The 23,760-nt window shown below is 36.2% G+C and overlaps 3 protein-coding genes across 4 annotated transcripts; 1 reads left to right on the forward strand and 2 right to left on the reverse strand.

Annotated features, from left to right (window-relative positions):
- Positions 1-9,622: 9,622 nt before the first annotated feature.
- On the reverse strand, positions 9,623-16,878 carry LOC110850337. Its single transcript, XM_022097770.2, has 6 exons — positions 16,711-16,878; positions 16,531-16,604; positions 16,160-16,222; positions 14,781-16,083; positions 14,319-14,455; positions 9,623-14,234 (listed from the first exon to the last, which is right to left on the reverse strand). Exons 3-6 carry the CDS (start codon positions 16,214-16,216, stop codon positions 14,139-14,141), a joined length of 1,593 nt encoding a protein of 530 aa, XP_021953462.1. The 5' UTR covers positions 16,217-16,222; positions 16,531-16,604; positions 16,711-16,878; the 3' UTR covers positions 9,623-14,138.
- A 1,916-nt stretch (positions 16,879-18,794) lies between these two features.
- On the reverse strand, positions 18,795-20,123 carry LOC110850127. 2 transcript variants are annotated; one of them, XM_022097608.2, is made up of 5 exons: positions 19,951-20,123; positions 19,825-19,854; positions 19,568-19,738; positions 19,363-19,491; positions 18,795-19,296 (listed from the first exon to the last, which is right to left on the reverse strand). In XM_022097608.2, exons 3-5 carry the CDS (start codon positions 19,638-19,640, stop codon positions 18,950-18,952), a joined length of 549 nt encoding a protein of 182 aa, XP_021953300.1. In that variant the 5' UTR covers positions 19,641-19,738; positions 19,825-19,854; positions 19,951-20,123; the 3' UTR covers positions 18,795-18,949. The 2 variants fall into 2 exon arrangements, with proteins under 2 accessions (XP_021953300.1, XP_021953301.1); XM_022097609.2 differs by having other exon boundaries at positions 19,825-20,123.
- Positions 20,124-20,130: 7 nt separating this feature from the next.
- LOC118435748 lies at positions 20,131-23,275 on the forward strand. Its single transcript, XM_035852155.1, has 2 exons — positions 20,131-21,468; positions 22,762-23,275. The coding sequence occupies exons 1-2, from the start codon at positions 20,931-20,933 to the stop codon at positions 23,115-23,117; spliced, it is 894 nt and encodes a 297-aa protein (XP_035708048.1). The 5' UTR covers positions 20,131-20,930; the 3' UTR covers positions 23,118-23,275.
- Positions 23,276-23,760: the final 485 nt, after the last annotated feature.

Here is a 23,760-nt window from a genome sequence, read left to right on the forward strand (position 1 = left end):
TCCGTGTAGTAGGCAGGGTCATCATTGGAACTGGCGTCCAAACAGACTGCGAGACCATCCCAGATTACGTCACCGGGTTTAAAATTGCTTTCAGGTTTTGTAACAGAGTTTGAATGTTGTCTAAAAAGGCATAAAAATAGTACAAAATTATAAATGATAACCAGAAACGAAGCACATTATTTAATTTAAAAGCACCTGAATGACGAATGGATATTCTTCCTTTTTCTTTGTAAAGCGTTATCATCTTCAAATTCTGGGTCAGATCTGTGAAAATTAAAAAATGAAAATGTTGTAAAAACGGGTCTATTTTTGAACAGAACACGCTTCAAAATGGCGCAAAAGGTGTGTAAAAACAAAGCCATATAAATAAATTTTACTCTGCGTTAAAAGTTGTGCCGAAAAATGGACCAATTTTCAGTTTTCAGGAAACGAAATAAATGCAAAATGCAAGAAATTGCAATAAAGTTCGCCAAATACGCGCCATCTAGCGACGTGCCGTATATGCTATAGCGGTGGGAAGTAGTTTCATTTGACTTGCATTTCTTGAAGGTCAAAATAGCTGCAAGAAACCACTTTGTTGCAGTTATTTATTGCAAGTGGTAACTTGCACCCGAAACACCGCCAATTTCCAGCAAGTCGATTTCCATGAATAAATATAGCGTTGTATGCATTTTTTGCAAATTTACTTACACTTGCGCCCCCGTTTCCATTTCGACGTTATCACCCCCGTTTTCATACTGTTCTAAACCCTTGAGCAATGTCATCCTCAAGCGAACCCCGTCTTCGTAATATTTGATATGTTTGTAAACTTCTGGCATGGGGAGGACGCCGTCATCATTGGGATGTTCCAAATAAAGGTCGTGATTTCTCGAAATGTGGTGCGCTATTCCGACTGCTTTGTCCAGCTCGGTCATTCTCGAAAATTTGTGAATATTGTTGATAATTCCGTAAGAGTAATCTTTCCCTTCTTTCCGAGTGTCGCGAAACCTGAGACAACAAATATGTATTTACATATTTACAGGAAAATGTCAAAATTTTGAAAACCTTTAAGGTCACTAAAATTAAGGTTTTACTAGGATAAGGATTAGATCTCACATAGATTTTTAATCTCAATCATCCCTATTCTATGTCTTTAAATGTAAATTTATAAAATGACATCAATTTCATAAGTTTTGAAATGAATCCAATTTTTGACATTTTAATGTAAAGTTAATTTTTGACACTACAAAACTATCGATTAAAAAAATTCCCAATTTATTTGCCATTTTTGTAATAAAAACCTTCTCAAAAATGAATTCGCTAACTTTTCTTTCAAATCGATAGTTTTGCAGTACCAAAAATTAATTTTATATTAAAGTAGGAAAAGTCACTTTTATCTCAAAACTCATGAAATTTATGCCATTTTAGAAAATTACATTCAAAGCCATTGAATGCGGATGAAGTGAGATTTAAAATCTATGACAGATTTGTTCACTTATTGGAATTGTGTGAATAAATTTTAATTACCATCTATTTTGAACCATCTTCATATTAAAAAGCATCTCCATTTGTGTCGCGTAAAAATGTTCCGCATTAAAGTCATCATTAAACACATCGAAGCAAATGGTACGGACAAAGTCGACAAATTTCCAATTCATGTCGACAATTATGTCGGTATTTAACGGGTCAAAGGCCAAGGTTAAGGGAGGGAGTGGAATATCGTTGATGGTTTCTTTTCCATTCGTAGTACTGGACTTGTTGCTATTTTTTGTTGGATTGGTGGTGGTGGGGGTAAATGTAAACGAACTGGCCTTAAATCAAGAATAATTACCAAATTAGGCATTATTTTAGAGTTGTGTACTTATACATACTAGGGCATGAAAATAAACGCCACGCGTTTTGGGAATTCTAGACATGCAAATAAATGTCCGGAATTTTAGCATGAAAATACATACATAAATGCTGAAAATCTTTTGGCGTGAAAATAAATAGTTAGAGTTTTAAGCATGAAAGTAAATACGGGGAATTTTGGATACAAATACAATATTTTGATACAAATAAATGCTATGAAGTTTAGGCATGAAAATAAATGGTGGGAACAGGGTATTCCGACCCCGGGTTTTACTGGGTTGGGGTTTTGGGGTTTTACTGGGTTTTACTGGGTCGCAAATCAGTAAAACCCAGAGGGTTTTACTATGTTAAAGGGGTTTTACTGAGTGTTACTCGGGATTTACTAAGTTTTATCTAAAATTCAAATAGATAAATCAATAGAATCAGTTTGCAGATGCATATATAACTCGAATTAAGTACTCTGATCAATATCCAGTAAATTTCTCTATTTCGAATTTTTGTTTATTATCTTAAAATCATAATTTATAGCTTAACTTGGAGTTTGATCAAATTCGTATTTTTCTTGTGTTCCTGGCATTTTTAATTCAAGTTTTTTGATAAATCTTGATAAAATTTATTAATTTAACAAATTGACGTAACATTGTAAGTTTTATTACTTCACCCTAAACATTTAGTAAAACCCAGTAAAACCCAGTAAAACCCCGGGGTAGTTGTTTTCAGAGTAAAACCCTGGGTTTTTCCGAACCCTGGGTGGGAAATGCATGAAAGTAAATGCCGGATAAATGGGGCATCCCATCACCCATGGAGAACTACATATGCAAATGACCGTACAAGTATAAGTCTACTTAAGAAATTATAGCACCTACTTTTTTGGGGCATGTCCCATTCTGATAACGAATTTCTAGCACATCACTCTTATTCCAAGGTTTCACTTTCTCCCCACATTTCGTCAAAACAGCCACAATCCTGTCAAACTGGGTCCCCGTAAGTCGTCCGACGTCCACATCGTAGCCTTCAAAGAGGTAAAAGAAGCTTTGAAAACCAGCCTCCGTCAAGTCGCTGGGAACCATTTCATGCGGTACTATTTTTGAAAATAGTTTAAAGCTTTTCTCCAGGAGGATAAATCTCTGCGTGGAAGGGGTCCGATTCAGCTCGGGAAATCCTCTTTTACGCATGATGTTAAAAACTCGAAGTTTGTTGTGCTGGGTGGAAAAGGTGTCGTTTTCCAGGTGACTGATCGGGTAACGGATACTTCGAGGTAAGGTTTGGTTAAGGGGGTCGGTGGTGTCGTCAGTCTCGGAAGACGATGGAGGTGGAGATATCGTCGCGACAGGTTCGTCAGTCTCACTTTCCTCGTCATTTTCTCGCTTGTATCGCAGCAATAATTCTTTTGGGGGCGATACGTTGACTTGTTTTGTAGAATGATAGAAATGATTTGGACAGTTGTTTCCTATATTTAAGTATAATGGATTAATAATCCATGGAAAAATCGATCTGCCAAAAATTGACCATTTTTTCTTAAAATACCCATCAGACTCCTGAGGAATTGTTGCAACATAAGTTGTTGGAGGAATTGCTTTTAAAAATATATGTATAAGGAGATTACTTAATATATACAATTTTGGTATTTTTCACGCAGCCGAAACGATCCTATCTACCCACATTATCACCTACATAGATGGCTGCAATCATTGCATATCTTTGGAGCAAGAATGCACAAAAGTCAGGTCGAGGTTCTTTACTAAATCGACCCAAACACGTTGATATTATCAAGACACCGCCGCGTCATATTCTGGAACTAATTTTATTTGTCTGGTCCTTTATCTGAGGTATTCAGGGTTATCCAGATGAGCCCCCGGGACAAATATGTAGGTATTAAACTTGAACTCATTTTCTACTGGAGACAAGATAATCAATATCTGTTCCTCCGTGGAGCCAAATTGTCTAATCGTCTGGCCCAATTATAGATAAATTAGCAAGAAAGGGCGGATGGGTATGCGTTTTGTTGCAGACTTTTTTTTTAGAAAAATTGGTCAATTATTGGCAGGTCTATACGGAAAATAATTTTTTACTTGAAAATAGCGTTACTTATTTCTTCTCAACTTTTGATACGGATTCGATTTCGAAAACCTCCGAGTACAGACTGCCTCCTCTGCAGGGAGACGTAACAATCCCAGGCACGCTATCTTGATCCAGGCGAAAACAGCAATCGCCGCCGCCACTCCTGTTGTATTTAGCTGTTGACGACAAGTAACATAATTCGGTCAGCGACACTAATTTTTATCAGGGGTGACCAAAACACTTTGTCGAAATACATTATCTTGATCTCCGTTCTTCTTAGGGTTTGGTTTTGTATGCTGTTGCAGTCACAAAAATATGAAAATTTACATACGTGGAGAATGCAAGCCTTACGAAAATACAGGTTTTGTGAAGAAATTGACTTTTCACCTCTGTCGAAATGCATTGTTTTCCAGATTTTCTAAGAATAAAATGCTGACGACGATAAGAAGTTAATTTCTTCACAAAAACTGTATTTTCGTAAGACTTGCATTCTCCACGTATGTAAATTCTCGTCTCGCGAACTGGAAATCCGAACCCTGTGACGAACGGAGCTCCAATACCGTATTTGATAAAGTGAATTAAAGCCAATCCCTGATTTTAATTATGTACTAGATTATTATGAAATCGTCTTGTAATTACGAACCATACGTGACTATGGACACCCTCAAAGTCTGCGGAAACCCGATAGGGGTCCACCCCTCGTAGCAGATGTCCACATCGCCGAACTTTCCCATCCCGAATCTCACCAATTTTGAACTCCTCTGAACGTTTATTATTTCAATTTCACTCTGATTTTTAAAACGTATTGGGTGTGGAGCAGCAGAGAGCATTGCGAGGTCATATTTTCTCCACTTTGTAAACTCCTCATTTTTAAAGTGGACAAATGTGAGGAGCGGCTTGAAGGGGGCGGTGGCCTTCGTGAAGGGAAGAATTGCTCGGATGGGGGGAGTAAATGAGCCATATGGATTGCTAACCTCAGGGGAAATTCCACAGGCATTTTTTCTCCATTCTAAAGTTTCTGTAGTAATGAGGCTGTTTTCTTGAGTACAACAATTGCGGACGATGGAAAATCTATTTAGTAATAGTTTTTTAAGAGTCGAAATAGGTTTGGGTTTGTATGTAAAAATTTTATAGTAGGACTCGATTCGTCATAATCAGAACAGTTTTTACCATTTCTCGACTCTGTGAATTTATTTGAAACCTCTGTCCGACAAATGTGTAAATTAAATTGAGTAGGGAGTTGCAAATTTTTAAATAATATATGTATGTACCATCCAGAAAAAGTAAAGCTCATCGAAACTAGCTGACCATGAGTTAAAAAGGTTTACCTTCATACTATTCATCAATTTATTTACTGTCAAGCTGTCGCCCAGAATTTTAAAATAAATTCCCAGAAAACTGAATAAAAATGTATTGATTTTGACGATTTTTTTAATGAGACATCGAATTCTACGTTAAATTTCATATATGAAAAACGACCGGCCGAAAATTGGTTCAGATTTTGCAAAACGCAAAGAATTGTTTATTTCCTGGCACAATTTTTTATACGCAACTAAATAATTCTATAGCAAAAAAATTGCACCCTTTTATTCATACAATTGTGCAAATTATGCACACATTTCTTTCACAGGACCGTTTAAAAAAGCTGGCCAATTTTCGACACATAGATTTTCATGTGCCACTTACATGCCGTAGTAGCAAAGACATGTCTCATTGACCGGTCGGGTAAAGAATATCCCTCCGGGACAGTCACTCGTACTAACTTGGTAAAATTTCCCCCCTTCACTTAAAGAAAGTCCGCCATACCGAAAAAACTCTGAAGAAGATGCTTCTTTCCCATGCAATAATGTTGTCGTATGAAAAGTCAAAATTATGAAAAAGTTAAATGAAAATGAAAACGGGAAATTTTCTAAAAATGTCATGATGCACTTGTAACGTAACGATAATATACATAACAAGAATAATTAACTAATCATTTTACTGCAACTTTCATAACTTTCGCTTTTCTGTTAGAATTTGATTTATTTATGTCTAGATAAATATAATATAAATAAATTTACAAACAATTTATGCATTGTGAAAATTACAATAAGAATTGTGATACCGATTGTAACTTGGAAGTATTTAGTACGTAGACACAAATTGTTCCCTATTCATCTCATTCATCTCGTTCGACCTCTGTTCGTTACAGTCAACATTACATGCTGGAGGATTCAGATTAATTTGAAAAAGTTAATAAATTGCTGGTTTTTGTCGTAAGTAAGGTATGATTTGCGTAAAATGATATATTCAAATAATAATTTACTTAATTTACATAATTGAGGTAAATTCATCTATGTTATGAAATTGACGTAATTAAGTAACTTGAGTATATCCTCAATTGTATTAACAGTTTTCAAGAAAATGTTGTAATCATATGATGGAAATCGATTTTTGTTGCAGATAAAATAAATAATAAAAATCCAATTGTTGCAAATTTATTTTATTAATCGGTCGATCCTTGGCTTTGCCTAAGAGAAAGATTTCTGAGAAGATTTTGTCCTGCAGAAGGTTTGTTCGGATTTTACTTATTCTGTAGAACCGTAATTGCATAATTCTGCCTACTTATAATTAGTTCTGGATAAGCTACGTACTGCACAATTCACTCTGCATAAAGTTTTCCTGCAGGAAATTGGGCCTTTCGTACAAATTTTTACTCGGGTGACTAATAAACTGACTAATCGCGTATAGAAGTAAGCAAACATATCCAGGCAGTACTCCACTGAAGCAGAAAAGAAATTCTCTCGAAGAAATAAAACTTTACCAGATTGTGCAACTTTTCGTCACCTCCGGCATCCCACCCCACAAACAAATTTTGATGTCCACTTGTACCAGAGTGCTCGGATAGTAAAGAATGCGTAACGCATTCCAAGAGTTGCAACCAAGAAATTCACAGTGACTCACGGCTTGTGACTCACAAGTTGTGAGTCACTGTGGTTACAAAAACGATATTTTTTTAGAATTCTCAAAACAAACAAAAAAACGAAGTGTATGTATGTTTTGCAAAATAAAGATATGTAAATATTCATGTCAAGACATACATATCACCGACAATTTAAGCTATGATGTAACACGTCGTATGAAAATATACATTATATAAGTATGCATTGTACATATATACATACTTAACGCAATGTGAACCATGTGCCCCTTCAAAATGAAAATGCCACATGACATCGCCACAAACTGACATCACTGGTGAAATGCGAACAACACAAGGACCCTACATGTTTCATGAAGCATGCGATTTATTTGTGGGTTGCAGGAGTGGCTTACATAAATATTTATGTAAGCATATAGAATATGAGTCACCCCTGGTGGGTGCGGGGGAGTATATATACCCCCCGTGAAAATTAATCACACACTTTCTGCAAGGAAGTGAAGGTGGTAGGAAATTAAAATAAATAAGTGAATAGCTATAGAAATACCGATATATTTACACATCAATCGTAGAAGTTACATTCCTTCCATCCTCATCATAGTACATAAACGCAGCCAAAAACTTCATAATTTCCATGAAATTAATCAATCGCAAAGTCTAATTCACATCACATTAATTTTGTAGTTAAAAATAACAATCTTTATCATGCGAACTTTATCCTTTCCCAATCTTAATTTCGTCGAACTTATCACCAGCTTCGTATTTATGGCAGTCATATCTCTCCAAGAGGCACACACCAGTCTTAATTCAGTCCTCGAAATATTTTCGCATTGTACCCTCATCGTAAAATTCACTACAAACAAAACCAATTTTATTCCCCTGCATCCCATCTTAATTCACGTTGAAGACTTTGGCAAATTAGTTCCAGAGCGCTATTCTGGTAACCCGGCGAAATTTCTGTTTAAAAACGTGTCATTCACTCGCCGACTACAGCAGCCCAAATTTTGCTGGTCCTACATATTCCCTGATATGGGTGACAACTTTCTACTCCCAAATTTAATAAATTCTCCAATATTTCCTCGTATTTTGGGTTCTACTTATCCCGTCCACCTAATTTGGATAATTTCACCAGATCATGAAAAGGCAACAAAGGAAATGGAGACAATTTACGAGAAAATTCTGTCAATGAGAGAAGACATTATTAGTTTGGGAAGTCGTGAATTATACTTTGTTCAACCCTGTTTGAACGAAACTAATGTGCAGTTTTATCACTTAAATCGATATCATCACCCGAATGCTACACTTTATACACAAATTTTTCCGAAATTCCAAAAATTCACAAAAATCATGTGCAATCTAACCTTTAAAATCGAATGCTTCCAATCCATTGAAAACATAACAGACAAAATCGCCCTTGCTTTCAACAAATTTTCCTGGATTTATATAAATTGGCTGGACCTGACCCATTTTTCATACAATTTCAGCCAAGAGTTTGTTAACATGCAGGAGAAATATTTTCGCCATGGACAAATCTTAAATTGGATTAAGGTCGCAAACCAATCTGAATCTTTGGATGATTTCGTTGCATACACGATATTTTCGGAAACACTTTTCAATATGACGATCCCATCAGAAATAATTTTCAAAAACGTCTACCTCTTTTTTGGCCGTAGACGATACGGGAACGTTGTAAACAGTCATCAAGTCGTTATTACTGGAAGTCGGTCGTACAACTTCCTCTCGTGCTATGGGATTAATAAAGAAAACTCGTACAAAGTATTTACGGACCCGTTCGACGTGTACATTTGGGTCTTTATTTTGACCACAGTGCTTATCTTGACGATGATAAGCGCCATGACCATGTCCAATCGTGATCAGCAATCAAATATCGATGTATTTATCATCACTGTAGCCGTCATGCTGGAAATTTCCTTCCCCTCAACTATCAAAAAAGTAATTTCGTCAAAAATCAAGTACCTGTTTTGGCTTTGGGTATGTTGTTGCGTGATATTGACTTCGGTTTACAAAGACGGCTTCACCACTGAGGTAATGCTCCCCTATAAACGGACACCATCCTGGAAATATATTTACGACCTAGAAGAACAAGGATTTCAATTCTTCCTTCCACTGAAACCTGACGTGAAACAATTTTACGACTCGTATTCAAGTGGACGTCTACTCTATAAATTCATCGCTTTCGAATTTTCTGACGAAACGACAACCGCAGCAAGTTACACGGAGAATTTGCCACGATTGTTGGGGTACAAGAAATTCGCCGAGTCTTTGTTAGGCCCAACGTGGAGGGAGAATTTGTACGATGGCAAAAATACTACGCAAAACTGGAAAGTTTTGCATTACAAGTGGCCCTCTCACGTTTATCCAAATTTGTCACGATGTGACGAAAAATTGGCATATGTTGACGAAAAGGGAAACATTAAGGACATAATTCCCTACTTGAATGATAACAAGGACGGGAGGGTTTTCATGTCTGGGACTGATGACGATTTCTTTTTGACACAATATGCCATCAAAATCGATCCAATACCAAGAGGGAATTTTGTACTAAATAGGGTAAAATATCTCATGGTTTCGGGAATTTATGACTGGTGGGAAGGGTGGTTTAAGAGGACAAGACCGAAAAAGTTATTCCCTTATTATGCTAATTGGACGGGACCAAATGTCGGAGCTTTGGAGAAGTTAGATTTCGGGTCGAAGTTTTTAACCACGTTGAGAATCTGGGGAGTTTGTTGTGCAATTTGTGGTGTCGTTTGGGTTATGGAATTTGTTGAGATAAAATGAATGGGATAGGTCTTACAAATAAATTACTATTTATTAAATAATGGTGTTACACTTCTAAAATTGATAATGAAAGTCATGCGCATGCAGAATTACTACAGAGTAAGCTAGAATCTAAATATGTACACATAAATTTCAAGGTTTAATGTTTCCTGAAAATTAAAATCCATATACAAACATCAATATAACACCCTGCATGTACCTAAATATGTCCAGATGTGTGCATAAATGATTTTGAGATACTTGAACGTAACAATACAAATAAATGTCAACTCAAAATCAATCATACACAATGCTGTACGCTGGGTCGTCATAATCTAAATAATTGTGCAATAAATCTATGTACTTATACAGATACGCCTTCTAATGGGTTTGAAAACATTTTGAAGCATAGCATAAGTATGCAGCTAGAATATGTAATAGGTAACTTCACCCGTGAATATAGGTAATTATATTATTGATAATTATTAGTAATTGTTAAAAGTACACTCTAAATAAAAGTGATTGGAATTTACTCAAGGTTGGGTAAAAGGAGGATGACACAACCAAAGGGTAAAATTTACCCAACGTTGGGCAAATTTTACACAAATTTGGACACGTTTTACATTTTGGTTCTGTTATCCTGTTTTTTACACATCTGTGTGTAAATGTTACTCATTTTTGTTTAGAGTGTATGTATGTACGTACATATACACATACACGTATATATATAAGTAAATTATTAAACTTAAATCTTAAATATTAAATATAACTTATTGCATATTATCTATTTGTATGTTTGTTAGTAAATATTTTGTACATGGAACAACCTGAAGTTTTCGTGTGAAAGGAAATTTTGCACACAAACTTAAAAAGAGCAATTTATGGTCTCCTACAGAGTTCGTTATAGAAAAAACAAATTAAAGACTATATAAATTTCGGACAATAGATTCTAACAATATCTTTATGACCCTTGGTTGTTCATTTATTTAATATAAAAATGGAAGAATCATTTCTATTAGATGAAATGCAGATGATGGGATTTAAGAAGGAAACGATTTCAATATCATGGAAAAATGCTGAGTAAACTTGATAAAAGTTTAAAAAGGACTGTGTCAAGAATCATTACGAAATTTCTGGGTCTGGAACTTAGCTCATACCTTCAGCCATATTTCCATTAATCAGTCTCATAATCGTAATGAGGATGTATATAAACTAATCCTAAGCGGAAAGCACATGTTCCTAAGTTAACCCTCCCATTCTCGTATTTTAGTCGCCTTCTCGGTCCTTAGCCCCCTTCCCACGACGGAAGGGCGCCCAAGGGACCACAGGCTCTCCAATGGAACATACCACAGGAAATAGAAACAACTGGGAATATCATGGCTGGGATTGGATCATTTCTACACCAAATTAGGCAACTGTGGGATAACACGACAGACCCAAAATTGGCACCGGTACTTCCGAAGTACGGAGATGAGGCCCTGTGGTACGAGTACCTCTAGCTGGACGTCGTGGATGAGTATCTTAAACGGGAAAACCTGGACCTGACCAAAAAGAAAATACACCACGACCTATACGTACAAAACTGGTTACAACTCCCAACCCTGCTTGCAATTATGATTATAATAATAGCTCGACTTGGATACAGCCACATCCAGCAGCTCTACCACGAGAAAGAACATCCCTTATTTTTGGAAAGGTTACGTGGCACTTGGCACCTGCGGTAAATTGGAACGACTTAAGGACATTTCCTATTCTGCCCCCTTTGAGTGTGCTCCGAACTACAGCAGTCAAAGGAAAGAAAAAACTGCAGAGAAATGTTGCATCCTATTTTTGATTTCTCTATGGAGAAAATAATTATAAAGTTATATAAGAATTTAGCATCAGCAGAACTTCCAGGCCAAAGAGAAAACCACCCTAGAGCTTCCATTTCTTAATATTAATTATTCCGCTAGTACTTGAGACAATTCTCCTTGCTTTACAATCCAATAGGTTATTGCACTTGGTCACATCGTCGCATGATGATCATTATTAATAGTTACATCCTGTATGAAATTTATTATGTTAAGATTAATTCATTCCTACTTGCATCTTTATACTACAGCGGAGGAAAAATCACCAAAATTAAAATAATAACAACCGTGGAAGGGACGACGACGACATCCCAGACTGTCGCTCCCACATGACAAAATTAAACACCCTCAAGGTCAACCTCTCCGACCTTTGGATTTGCGGCAGTGGTGCCATAGGCAAGGTATCTAATAATAGAGCAAGAGGTGCGAGGTCAATTTTGATTCAAAGCTAACTCCATAAATCTCAATCGAAGATGCTATTCGAAGTGCATGTTATGTACTTGAATACCAAAAATGCTGAAAAACTCCATTCACACAAGTATAACCAATTGGAAAGGAATTTGGTGGAAAAGCAGTAGAGTCCATTTTACATGGTTTCAATGTATTACATATACATTGAAAAACTACATATTGTGTAACCCAGGGGAAGGCGAGTATATGCATTAAGCAGACCGTAGATTTTAATGAGACAAATGCTACTCGAAAAGAGAACATTAACAACTATAAAGCTGACGAAGTCACTTCATTTTCTACTGAACATTTAAAAAATGATGCGACTGATCAAGAAAATGGGGAGAGTGATAAACTAGATTATGAAACTGCGACATTTTCGTCAGCTAAGAATTCTCCTAATCACTACCACCAAAGTTGGTCAACAAAACGCAACACGGTCGGATGAAATGAAATACGAGGCATCCCAAAGAAGATCCGGCTCTCCAGTCATCCAAAAAAAGAGAGACAACAAATATTAGAGTCAGCCTGGACTTCTGTGAAAAATGCGGCCGAAGCTGTAGGTTAATTTTTCAAAGACTTTAAGAGCGCTAATTACGTGTTCCAAAGTGTAGAAAATAAGTAATTAATATATTTGTGAAATTAATACATACCTAACCTTTCATCAGAAATTGGTATCACCATTACGATGGCAATACTCCTTATCAGGAGCCCAAATCGCTTCGAAGAATTGTATGCCTGCGTCCGTGGAGTGTAAGTTCGATATATGTCGCAATCTGTATACAAGTGTGGAATTTGTGTTTTATATAACAAAAAAAGATTCAACTCTGTGACCAAGCGCTTATAGAGCTTGCTGAGAGTGCTTATAGAGCACTCATGTAACGCACGAAAAAGATTGAACTATTTCCATAAATTGCCTATCTGTCGAACTTTGGGTATGTCGAATAATTTGCGTTTGTTATTCAGTTAGAAAGTACACTTAATACTTGACATTTTTCAACTAATACAAAAAAATATAAATTAGGTATATTGAAAGCTTAAAATTGTGTCCATAAATTGCTAAGTGTAAAACGCTTGAATGATTGAATGATACGAGTAGAGTATATAGTGTGTAGTTATTCAAGTATTTCACACAAAATAATTCATGCAAGCAAAAAAACATGTCGAACTTACATAAATCGCGACAACTACAAATGGCAATGATTTATAACACTGCATTGTATCAATTGCACAGATCGTAGACTCGATATTTCATATTTTATAAGTTTTATATGCACGTAAACGCTAAAGGTAAAATAAATAATTATGTATGCGGAGAGGCTACCTTCCGCTGAGGTCGGGGGGAGGGGGGGTGCGTGTAACTGATTCTGAAGAATTAGTAATTGGCTTGGCTTTCCAACGACACCCCAAATGACGATTTTAAGAAAAATCTGAACCGCGCATTTTGACCTACACACGCTCACCATGACCTTATCAAAAAAATGTGGAGTCCCTACGTGCAATACCCGGCGCGTAAACGTGGGATCTCAATAAAAGTCACTCCGCCTCCTACCACACCCATGGAAATTTTAAGAAAACGGACAATGATTTTTCCCCGTCTTTTAAAGTCCCCCAACACATTCTTGAAGGATTTCAAAAAAATCGATTTTTCAAGTCACCTTCATTACCATTACTGGTGGAGTAACCCTAATAGGCTAAAAAGTAATTTCCGTAGTGGCATATGTACAAACGCATGACCTACCGTTTTCATGGCAAAACACAAGCTACATATTTATATTAACACTTGTTTAACCTTTAGCAATACCATAAATGCATACATACTCGCATTTTGAATAAAATTAATGAAAATAAAATAAATAACTAAATTTAGTTTATGCATTTAGGAGGGTGCTAAGACAGGCGGGCCATTTTAGTAAAATAACCTTATATCATCATAATTATCCCCTGTCGTGATCCTTATTTCTTATTATGATACGCTAGATATTATATTAATGTTCTTAATGTTTATATTACATGTGTCACTCGTGGAAGAGCATGTTTTGTTACTGTGAACTTGTTAGACACTTGAATAAAGTTCAATCAATCAATCAATCAATTAGATCCGGGAGTATTTTTTAGCGTGTATTATGAAATACGATATTCATAAAATTATGTAGTTGAAATTGTGTCAAAATAAAGGTATTCTGATTCTAACAGTTGTCGCAGCTGAAATTGTGGAAACACTTAATTCAACAAGCGTATAAGATGTTTTAGTAGCAGAAAATGGTACAATTTTCCCCGAAATCAATTGGAATCTTGTTCTCCTGAATGAAAGATTTTACCCATTCCCATGTGTCCTCATCAAACTGCAAAAAACATTAGTTAAGACACAGATACATAGGAAAAAACTATTCATGAAAATGTAAACCAAGTCATTTCAACAAACTCACCCGTATTCCCGAAATGGTAACACTGTCCAATCCCTTCATTCCCAGGAGCCATTGTTTCAACTGCGACATCCCATCTTCGACACGGCCCAAGTCGTCGTACGCATGCGAGGACAACCTTATTTCCAAAGTTTTCAGACCTGATACCATGTTAAAAAATTAATTAAGGATCATATGACTTTTAGATATGTACATATGTACACTTTAAATAATGCAGTAACAACCAATATCAGGCACTAATGGTAATTAATTTGTTACCCGTTTTTAGTAAGTTTGTCACCACTTTGCTACTGTCTAGATACATATATTTGTAAATATGTACTTATTGCAAATACTCTCTGGTGCCACTTATTGCGAGTGTGTCAACAAGTTTACTTACCACTCGGTAACAATTATTACTATGGCGGTAGACCCATGGTCCTGTTACCGGATTATTTAGAGTGCATGCAATAATTTAGCTCTTACTTGACAATAATTCCTCACAATTTGAAAACCCTTGAATAAATTCCGAAAGCTTTTCATTTCTACTTGAGAGCTCCAACTCCAAACATTTTAATCCAAGTGAAACACACGCTTGTAAATGTGGTCCCAATTCTACAAGCTCTACTACAATCCACTTATCCAACTGCAGAATTGTTAAACTTTCCAAATTTGGGAATGGTGTCCTTAATCCAGTAATTGATTCGGGGTCATTGATATCCAACAGATGGAGTTTCTTCACTCGATTAAATAAATCCTTCTTCTGCATAATATTTTGTAATAATTTATCCAAGTTGTTCGTGCATTCAGCAATATGCAATATTTCCAAATTTGGCATCCTTTCTGGATAAATATCTTGCAGTTGATCCCCACATCTAAACAAATCGAGCACTTCATTTCTAAATTCCTTAAGATTCTTCATTTTAGGGATCTGAAAACCGATTCGGACTGCTTCATCTCTCGCTCGCCAAACGCCAAAATCATCGTAAGAATTTCCAGCTTCACTTATCATGCACATCTTCAAGTGCAAAAATTGTATTTGATCTTTTACCTGGTTTAACATCTTGTTAAGTCCGTGAGCACCTTGGCAAGTGGGGATTCGAGTCATTTCCGCGCAATCAATGTGCACCGTAAGCCATTTAATTGCCTTATTCCGACTTAAATCTGGATATTTTTTGCCATGGTAGGTAAAATGTGTCACGTTTGAGGCAGAGTTAAGAATCAATTGTGCCCTTTCTGGGGAGCCGGAGGGTTCAGTGATGCCAAATATTTTGAGAAAGGTCAAGTTTGGTCGGGTAGGTAAGGGATGAAGAGAAACATGGCTTAGTTCTGGGTCAGCAAAGGTTCTCTTGTGGTGGAAAAGTTCCAATCTTTTCAAATTCGGACAGCACTTTTGCAGTATTTCGTACAATGTTGGGGTCAAGGCTTCATCCTTGAAAGTTATGCTCAAGTCTTCCACGAGCCGACTGAACTTATCGGAAACGTGGAGTAATTTTGATTCGGCGGAAATTCTTCGAGTTGGTTCATGTTCGTCGTAATTTTGCAAGCATCCATATTCTTCAATACTTTTTGCAAGTCGGGGGTCCATGTTGATGCAGAATAATTGAAAGGGGGTGGCGTGGCAGCAATCCACTTCATCCGGGTCGCGGGACCCGGACGCAGGCTCTTGGAAAAGCCGCAGGGTCAGTCTCGGTTGTGGAAGCGAGAGGATGATTTCATTCCATACGGTGCAAACGAGGCGTAGTATTTTTGCAGAAATGGGTGTGTTTTGCAATATTTTTTCGGCAATCTTGGAAAAAAATATTCGTTTATTAAGAGCAACGTAATTTCGTGTTGTTCTACTTTTAAAAAAATTTGAAACTTACGATTGGATTTTGGAGAGCTTGATGCATCGCGTAATTTTGTGGTTGTGGTTCTTCCATGATTTTCTGGGAATGTAAAAATTGTAAATTTTGAAAATGAAACGTTGACCCAGTGTCCTCTCGAAATATAAAATATGAAATAACATACTTAAACCTAAATTAAGTATAAGACAATTCACGCAGTCATTGGTAACTTTGTAAAATAAGTTTACAAACATCTGCAAATAAAATGACGCCATTAATCTGAGCAAGTTACAAAAATGTGTGTGGTATTTTTCCTTACAAACATTTGTACAATTTTGTAAAAAATTTAAGGTTACAGAATTTTACAATGTTACCAAGGGATGCGTGAATATACATAATTATTTACTAACCTTAAATTTGGACAAGGAGAGATTGATGGTTACTTATTGTCGAATATGGGCAGGCAAGAACACGGATTTTGTAGCTAAATTTTTATTGAAGGTAAATTTTGCTATTAAATTTTTAAAATAATTCCAAAAATCCTGTGAAGAAAGTCGTGTTACACAAAAAGTGCAAATTGCGTAACTTACACAAATCTTATTCCTTTGTGACGTGGAAATTACGTAATTCGCCGATCGCGTTCGGTCAGTCTTTGTCTTTAGATTATGTATCTGGAGGTATTCATGCATGTAATTTTGTTAACGTGAAACCTTGTGTTCTGGAAAAATTCGAAGAGTATGTACGACATGCACAAAAGACAGAATTAGAGTGATTATTATTCAGCCAAATTGGGTGTGCTTGTGTTCATACATATAAAGACGCCATACAGGATACATTCACATAGGAACATATTTATGATGTTAATAATAACAATTTGACAAATTCCGTAACTCACGTTAGATTGTGATACATAAGTAAGAACGGAACTTTATTAGGCTTTTAGCTGACCAGCTGCATTTTTATTAGCCATTAGCTTGGGTAGCTGAGAACCGAGAGTGGATATGTGTATGAACATACATACATGTGCACTAATTCCGCTGAAGTGTAAAATTCCTATGAGGTCATTTTCACATGCCAATAAACTTTCTAAACCAACTTACAATGGAACCTTTTTTCAAGCTACATCGGGATCGACTAACGAGTTATGTCAAAAATCAAGCCAAAAATTAGGAGTCACGTGACACTTCTCTTTCCGTTGAATGGCCCCGTTGAAGAAAAATATTTGAGGTCAAAGTTCACAAGAGCGCCCTGGTTTTCGCCCCGTGGAGGAAAACACAAGAGAAAATTTGCCTAAAAATTGAACTTTGACCTCAAATATTTATCTTCAACGGGGCCATTCAACGGAAAGAGAAGTGTCACGTGACTCATAATTTTTGGCTTGATTTTTTGACATAACTCGTTAGTCGATCCCGGTGTAGCTTGAGAAAAGGTTCCATTGTTAGATATTTTTGGATGAATACAGATAAATCCTTTTGACTAGCATGTGAATTTTAGGAACTTAATATTCTTCAGTTCGAACAAATTTACCAAAAATTTATGTAAATCGGTCGGTCTCAATGTCTACCCTTTAAGTGCACAATGCACTTCTTTCTATTTTTATTAAATATTTGCTACTGGCACTTTGTTTATTATGCCGACAATGCAATACAGGTTAATATTATGCTAAGAAAAATGCTATGCAAAATTCATTTGTACGACCTAAATATTTATTAACATCGTATAGATATAGTGCACATGTATATTTTTAAAAGTCAGCAGAATTGTAAACTGCATACTTCAACGATTTCATGCTAAAAAGTTAAGGCGTTGTTTAATTTGTTTGCCGTCAACTAATAATTTAAATATTTTCAACCAAACTCTGTTAAGCAAAGAATATAGTTTTTATTAAAATATGTGCATACATATTTACTTCGTAATCATATATGTATATGTATCTTCTACATATGTACATATGACGAATATGTGTGCTAATGCTATGAAGATGCCTGCACATATGTACATACATACATATACCAATATATATCAAAATTTTCATTGAATGAAATCAGCCAATCACATCACCTAATGATTTGACCTGCAATAAAGTATCCTAAATGAATCCAAACCAGTCCAAGCCTGACGCGGTCGTGTTCGCAAATGGACCGAATTGTTGAAGATTTGCCGGTACACGCACCAAAGACTTCATTCCTTCGGTCCATTTGCGAGCATTACATTATCTGGTTTACCGTTTACAACAAGTCCAATAAGTGCCACCAGCATTCATATGTATATGCACATGCGTGCATGTGTACTTAAATATACACCAGCACATTTTACTAATTTGAAACGACGGCAAGATTACTTATATAAATGTGATAAATAAGTAAATCTCGTGCCAATTAAGCAGTATATCTAATTGACACGAGTAATGCAAACTTCCATTATGATTTGCACGTAATACATCAATAAGTTTCACTCTTCTCCGTTTCTAGTTCACAAACATGTAAACGTCACGTTCCAGTCGAGATAAGATAAGTATATTATTTGTTATCCACTTCACAGCTTGGCAAAAATATCCTCCATATCGATTCGTTTGTCACGATACTAAGCCGTCTTGATCTGTTTCAATGCTATGCATGCAAATTAAGGTTCAAGAGGATAAAACTTTTGGCAAATTAAAAAACTTCCAGAAATGTCCCTTCTGAACATTTTATTTTTACAATTACGTAACACAATGCTGAATTTATTAATCGTGTATGTACGTAGATAAGTATTATTTTTTAAATATACGCGTATGTGAAATAATTGCGTTCACTTCAATTTTCAATTTTTATTCATACAAAATAAAGCTTAATATAATGTCCTCAATGCGACAAGGAATGTTCCCAAAACAGCCACCGCTACCCCAGAGTGTAACCCGTTCGCGTTATTTTGCCCATTACAGTCGTCCTTGGAGCATAAGCAAGTCTCCAAAGCGTTGGTACCATTTGCCGGAAAACGAAGAAAGGTTGTACCGTTCGGGAACGTGATTGTCCAATCGTAGTACTTATTGCACTTCCCATCATGAGTACTTTCCGCCAGTGGAATGCACGTTCTTAAAACGACCTTCTTACCGTTGGAAGTCCCCTTCCCAGTTCCGCACAAAGTCTTCACGGCGAGTACAGAATTCCGGGAATAGCTGGGAGAAGCCGTTACGGCTAAAATTTTAAGATCAGAGGTCATACATAATTGTGCTATTTTTTGCCATTTTTTTGCAATCTTACTCAAAAATTCTTCTGCTGTCCTTGTTCCACAATTCATTGAGGTTAAGTTTTTCGTATTGGACTCGCATTGTGGCGTCGAGATCGAAGAATTACTTCCTTGCAGGAAAAAGCAATTGTAACACTTGAGAGCTAAAACAGTGAAAATTTTAGGAAATCTTTAATATATAGTATAATGGGTTAGTTGTACATATATGTAGCTCTCTACCTTCGGTGGAAGGGATAACGACGAAGGCGAAAGTAACTGCTAGTACAACAGTTGTTAAATGTGAGAATGTCATTTTGCCAAAATTGAGACAGTTTTTCGCAATGTTACTTCTTCGACGGATGGACTTTGATTGGAGACTGTGACCAAGGTTTGATACGAAAAGAAAAGCAGCTGGGTTGTAAAGAGCAACACATTAAATCTTAGCTCTCCCGTTTTAAATAATTTTTAAGAATTTTAAACTGCAACTACAGTATTACCGTTTACATTGTTTTAAAGCCCCAACCTTCCTGATCATTTGTAATACAAAATTAATAGCCATACTCATCATAATTCGACATAAATCGACAAAAAGAAGGAGGAGGACGGAAAATTTCATTTCTCACCAGTACAGTCTTCACCAAAAGTAAGTTCTCTTACTTAAAGTATATGTCCTGCCTTTGAGAGGACCCGTCTCTTCCAAATATATTGGTCAAAAGATACTGGCACAGAATTTATATTGTGAAACAGGCCCACATCGACTGGTAATCATGCCGACCACAAGCCCAGATCGCCAAACCTCCCCTACTCATCGCCTAAAAAGATAGATCTCGACCTTATCTATAAAACCATGCTGAAACAATTCAAGGATGTCAAAGACACACAATCGCACATTATGAAACGACTGGATAATATGGAGGCGGAGAAAGAAAAACTTGTTGAAAACCAGATAGCTATGCAAGAGAGCCTTACGTCGTTCCAAAACGAGGTTAAAAGCGATTTCCAGAATTTTGAAGAAAAATACGACGAGGAGATTAGAAAAATCCGAAAACTAAATAATTTGGTGGTGATGGGGATCCCTGAAACAAATGACGGACAAAAACTTCTCACGGACCTTCTTAAAATCATCTACCCCACTTCTTACACCTCTCTTAAACTTGATGAAAGGATAGGACAGCTCACCACATCATCTCTACGACCGGTCAGGCTACGCTTTAGTAGCGCAACGGAAAGACAGTTAGCTCTGGACAATTGCAAAAATCTAAAGGGATTAGTCCAATTCGACAAAATATCTGTCAAAAAAGATCTCACAAGGAAACAACAAGAACTCAAACAAAACTCCAGGACTCCAGTACAAACAAGATCTCGTAGCTCACATAAGCGACCGGCAGATGATCACGCGTCCGGAATTCAATTTCCAACACAAAAGCAGCGAAGAACCAGAAACTCCGACCCTGGAAGTCACATGGACACACAGTGAAACTCATCTATACATTTTAATCACCAAACACCATTAATAATAGGACACCTAAATGTAAATTCTATCCGAAACAAAATATTCTTAATTTCTGACTTCCTGCATGAACATAAAATCGATATTTTTTGCATGACTGAGACAAAGGTTTACTCAAATATTAAAATAATGAATATTCCAGGTTATGAAATAATCCGTAGAGACAGAACTGGATCAGGAGGCGGTGTAGCAATTATCTACAAATCGTATGTGAAGTGTAAGATGTTGGAGACGAGTACTATTACTAATGATGAATCCAAGATTGAGCTACTCTCGTGTAAATTCCAAATCGGCATGAGAAAATCATTCATTGTTTCTGTTTTATACCGACCTAAATTTAATTTGACTTTAAGTGATATTGACTTTTTTGAATCAATTATATCCGACCTCAAACTATTTAAATGCAACTTCTTTATCTGTGGTGACTTTAATATACATTTAGAAAATACTTGCTCACCAAATGTTAAAAAATTTAATCGACTACTTCTCAGACATAGCCTACGCGAGCTAGTACAAACTCCAACGAGGCAAGGAGCAAGACTCGACCTTATTTTGACCAATGATGACGACATAAGCATCACAGCAAAGACATGTCAACCGCTGGTGTCCGATCATGACGCAACCTTTATAAGTAAGCTAATAAATCGACCATCGAGACTACCTAAACAAAATATAAGTTTTAGGGACTATAACAACATAAACAAATTAGCACTAGCAAACGATGTGCAACAAATTAACTTCGACGATTTGACCAACAAAACCGTGGCGGAAGCTTGTAAAATACTTACTACTAAAAGTCTTGAACTTTTTGACAAGCATGCACCTGTTCAAATGAGATCTATTCAGCAAAAACTCGTCCCAACATTCATGTCAAACTTTACAAAAAATATCAAGAAACTACGTAACACACTGTACTCATGCCATAAATTAAACCCACCCCATATGACAATGACAAGACTTAAGATTGTTGACAATACTTTCAAAAAATCATTTGCAAAGGATTGTCGGCACAAAGTAGAAAATGACATTAAAACTAGAGGAGTTTGGAAAGTAAAGGACGAATTATTTAGACAACCACGAACGAAGCTTTGTACTGACATTGATGAGTTGAATGAGCATTATGCTAATATTTCTAACCAAATTGTAAATGCAGATCTTCCGACAAAACCAAGCAAGCTGGACGTAAAATCAGTTTTCAAATTTCAAAAAATCACACCACGTATGGTTTTCCGATCCTGGACAAAACTAAAAACTCGAAAACGAACGAGTCCAGACAGTACATACATTTCACCTATAATGTTAGACTATACAATTGGTTGTCCCACCATTGCTGAAGCTGTTTCGACTCTGATAAACAGATCTCTATTTGAAAATGAATTTCTTACTACTCTAAAAACTGGCCTGATAACTCCCATACCAAAACTTAAATCGCCTTCTGCACCCAACCACTATAGACCTGTAGCTGTCCAACCAATCCTATCCCTCCTTATAGAGAAATGTGCCCATGAACAACTTGTAAATTACTTGACTAAAAATAACTTACTTTACCCAGGACAATTTGGGTTCAGACCTGGACATTCTTGCGAAACGGCGATGGTAGCGGTGACGGAATATATTTATAATCAAGTCAACTGTAACAATATTTGCATGCTAATTGCCTTGGACCTGTCCAAGGCATTCGATGTAATAATTAGGGAGTTTTTGCTTGAAAAGTTGTCCTGGTATGGCATTGACCCCAAGTGGTTTGGATCTTACTTGAGTTACAGAATGCAAGTAGTGAAAGGTGATAATGGCAAACTGTCTCAAGTGCGATTCACACTACGTGGATGCCCCCAAGGTAGTATAATGGGACCTTTTTGCTTCAAAATCTACATTAACGACCTGCCGTCCGTAATAAAAAACTGCTTGTGTATTATATTTGCAGACGATACTCAGCTAGTTATCGCGGGACCGGTACATATGCTCCCCTATCTTATTCATAAACTCAAATCCGACCTACTTGCAATACTTGAGTGGATGGACAAAAATGGAATGACATTAAACTTGGACAAAACACAATTTATCCTGATAGGTAGCACGTCAAATTTAAATAAGGTCGGTGTGGTTGAATTTGAAGTGAATGGTATTGTTATCAAAAGTCAAAATGAACTGAAAAGTCTCGGACTCATCATTGATTCAAAGCTTTCCTGGTCGAAGCATATAAATAGCATTTCAAGACGGTTTCATATGGTTGCTACATCACTGTATCCGCTAAAAAAGGTCATGAGCCAAAGTAGTTAGATCCTCATATTTCAAGCATGCTTAATTTCATTGTTCAACTATATGGTTATTATTTGGGGATCAAGCTGCGCTGTAAATTTAAAATGTCTAGAAATGTCAATTCGTCGTACGGCCAGATTTATTCTAAATGTAAAGAAGTATGATTCTGTCAGTAAAAAGATGAAAGAAAAACTCAGATGGCTCCTCCCTAAAGATAATTACTATTTCAAAGCCTTCTGTTTTTTCTTTCAAACCAGACAAAATCCTATACCATTTTTTGAATCGTTTCTCGAAAAAAATTCTGACTTCCATAACTATCCAACACGCTCATCTAATCTGTTAAGAGTAAATTTTTGTCCAAAAAATAGCATGAGTTCTAAAAGTCTTCATTTCACAACTACTATGGAATAGGTTACCTACTGAATTAAAGGAAACACAAAACTTCAAACTTTTTAAAACAAATCTTAAAACCTTGTTCTTAAATTATGATTATGAATTTATCTCTACTTTATTATCCTAAAATATATGTACATATAATTTTAATTCTGCTCTTTATGACTAAGTCACAATTATAAATTATATTATTATCACTCGAATTCTTATACATGTGACAAACATTTATGTAAAACTTTTTTGTGTTAGCCGTCAAGCGTAACAAGATTTT

This window comes from Folsomia candida, unplaced genomic scaffold, assembly GCF_002217175.1.
Source record: "Folsomia candida strain VU population unplaced genomic scaffold, ASM221717v1 Fcan01_Sc005, whole genome shotgun sequence".
Lineage (NCBI taxonomy): Eukaryota > Metazoa > Arthropoda > Collembola > Entomobryomorpha > Isotomidae > Folsomia > Folsomia candida.

Excerpts from the sequence above, each read along its gene's own strand:
- LOC110850127 (XM_022097608.2), bottom strand. The coding sequence starts at position 19,640 with ATGACATTCTCACATTTAACAACTGTTGTACTAGCAGTTACTTTCGCC. Across the intron at positions 19,492-19,567 it reads CGTTATCCCTTCCACCGAAG|CTCTCAAGTGTTACAATTGC; the intron begins GTAGAGAGCTAC and ends TCACTGTTTTAG. Across the intron at positions 19,297-19,362 it reads GACAGCAGAAGAATTTTTGA|CCGTAACGGCTTCTCCCAGC; the intron begins GTAAGATTGCAA and ends TTAAAATTTTAG.
- LOC110850337 (XM_022097770.2), bottom strand. The coding sequence starts at position 16,216 with ATGGAAGAACCACAACCACAAAATTACGCGATGCATCAAGCTCTCCAA. Across the intron at positions 16,084-16,159 it reads AAGCTCTCCAAAATCCAATC|ATTGCCGAAAAAATATTGCA; the intron begins GTAAGTTTCAAA and ends TTTTTTTCCAAG. Across the intron at positions 14,456-14,780 it reads TTGTGAGGAATTATTGTCAA|GTCTGAAAACTTTGGAAATA; the intron begins GTAAGAGCTAAA and ends ACATGGTATCAG.
- LOC118435748 (XM_035852155.1), top strand. The coding sequence starts at position 20,931 with ATGACTGAGACAAAGGTTTACTCAAATATTAAAATAATGAATATTCCA. Across the intron at positions 21,469-22,761 it reads TCATGACGCAACCTTTATAA|ACGATACTCAGCTAGTTATC; the intron begins GTAAGCTAATAA and ends TTATATTTGCAG.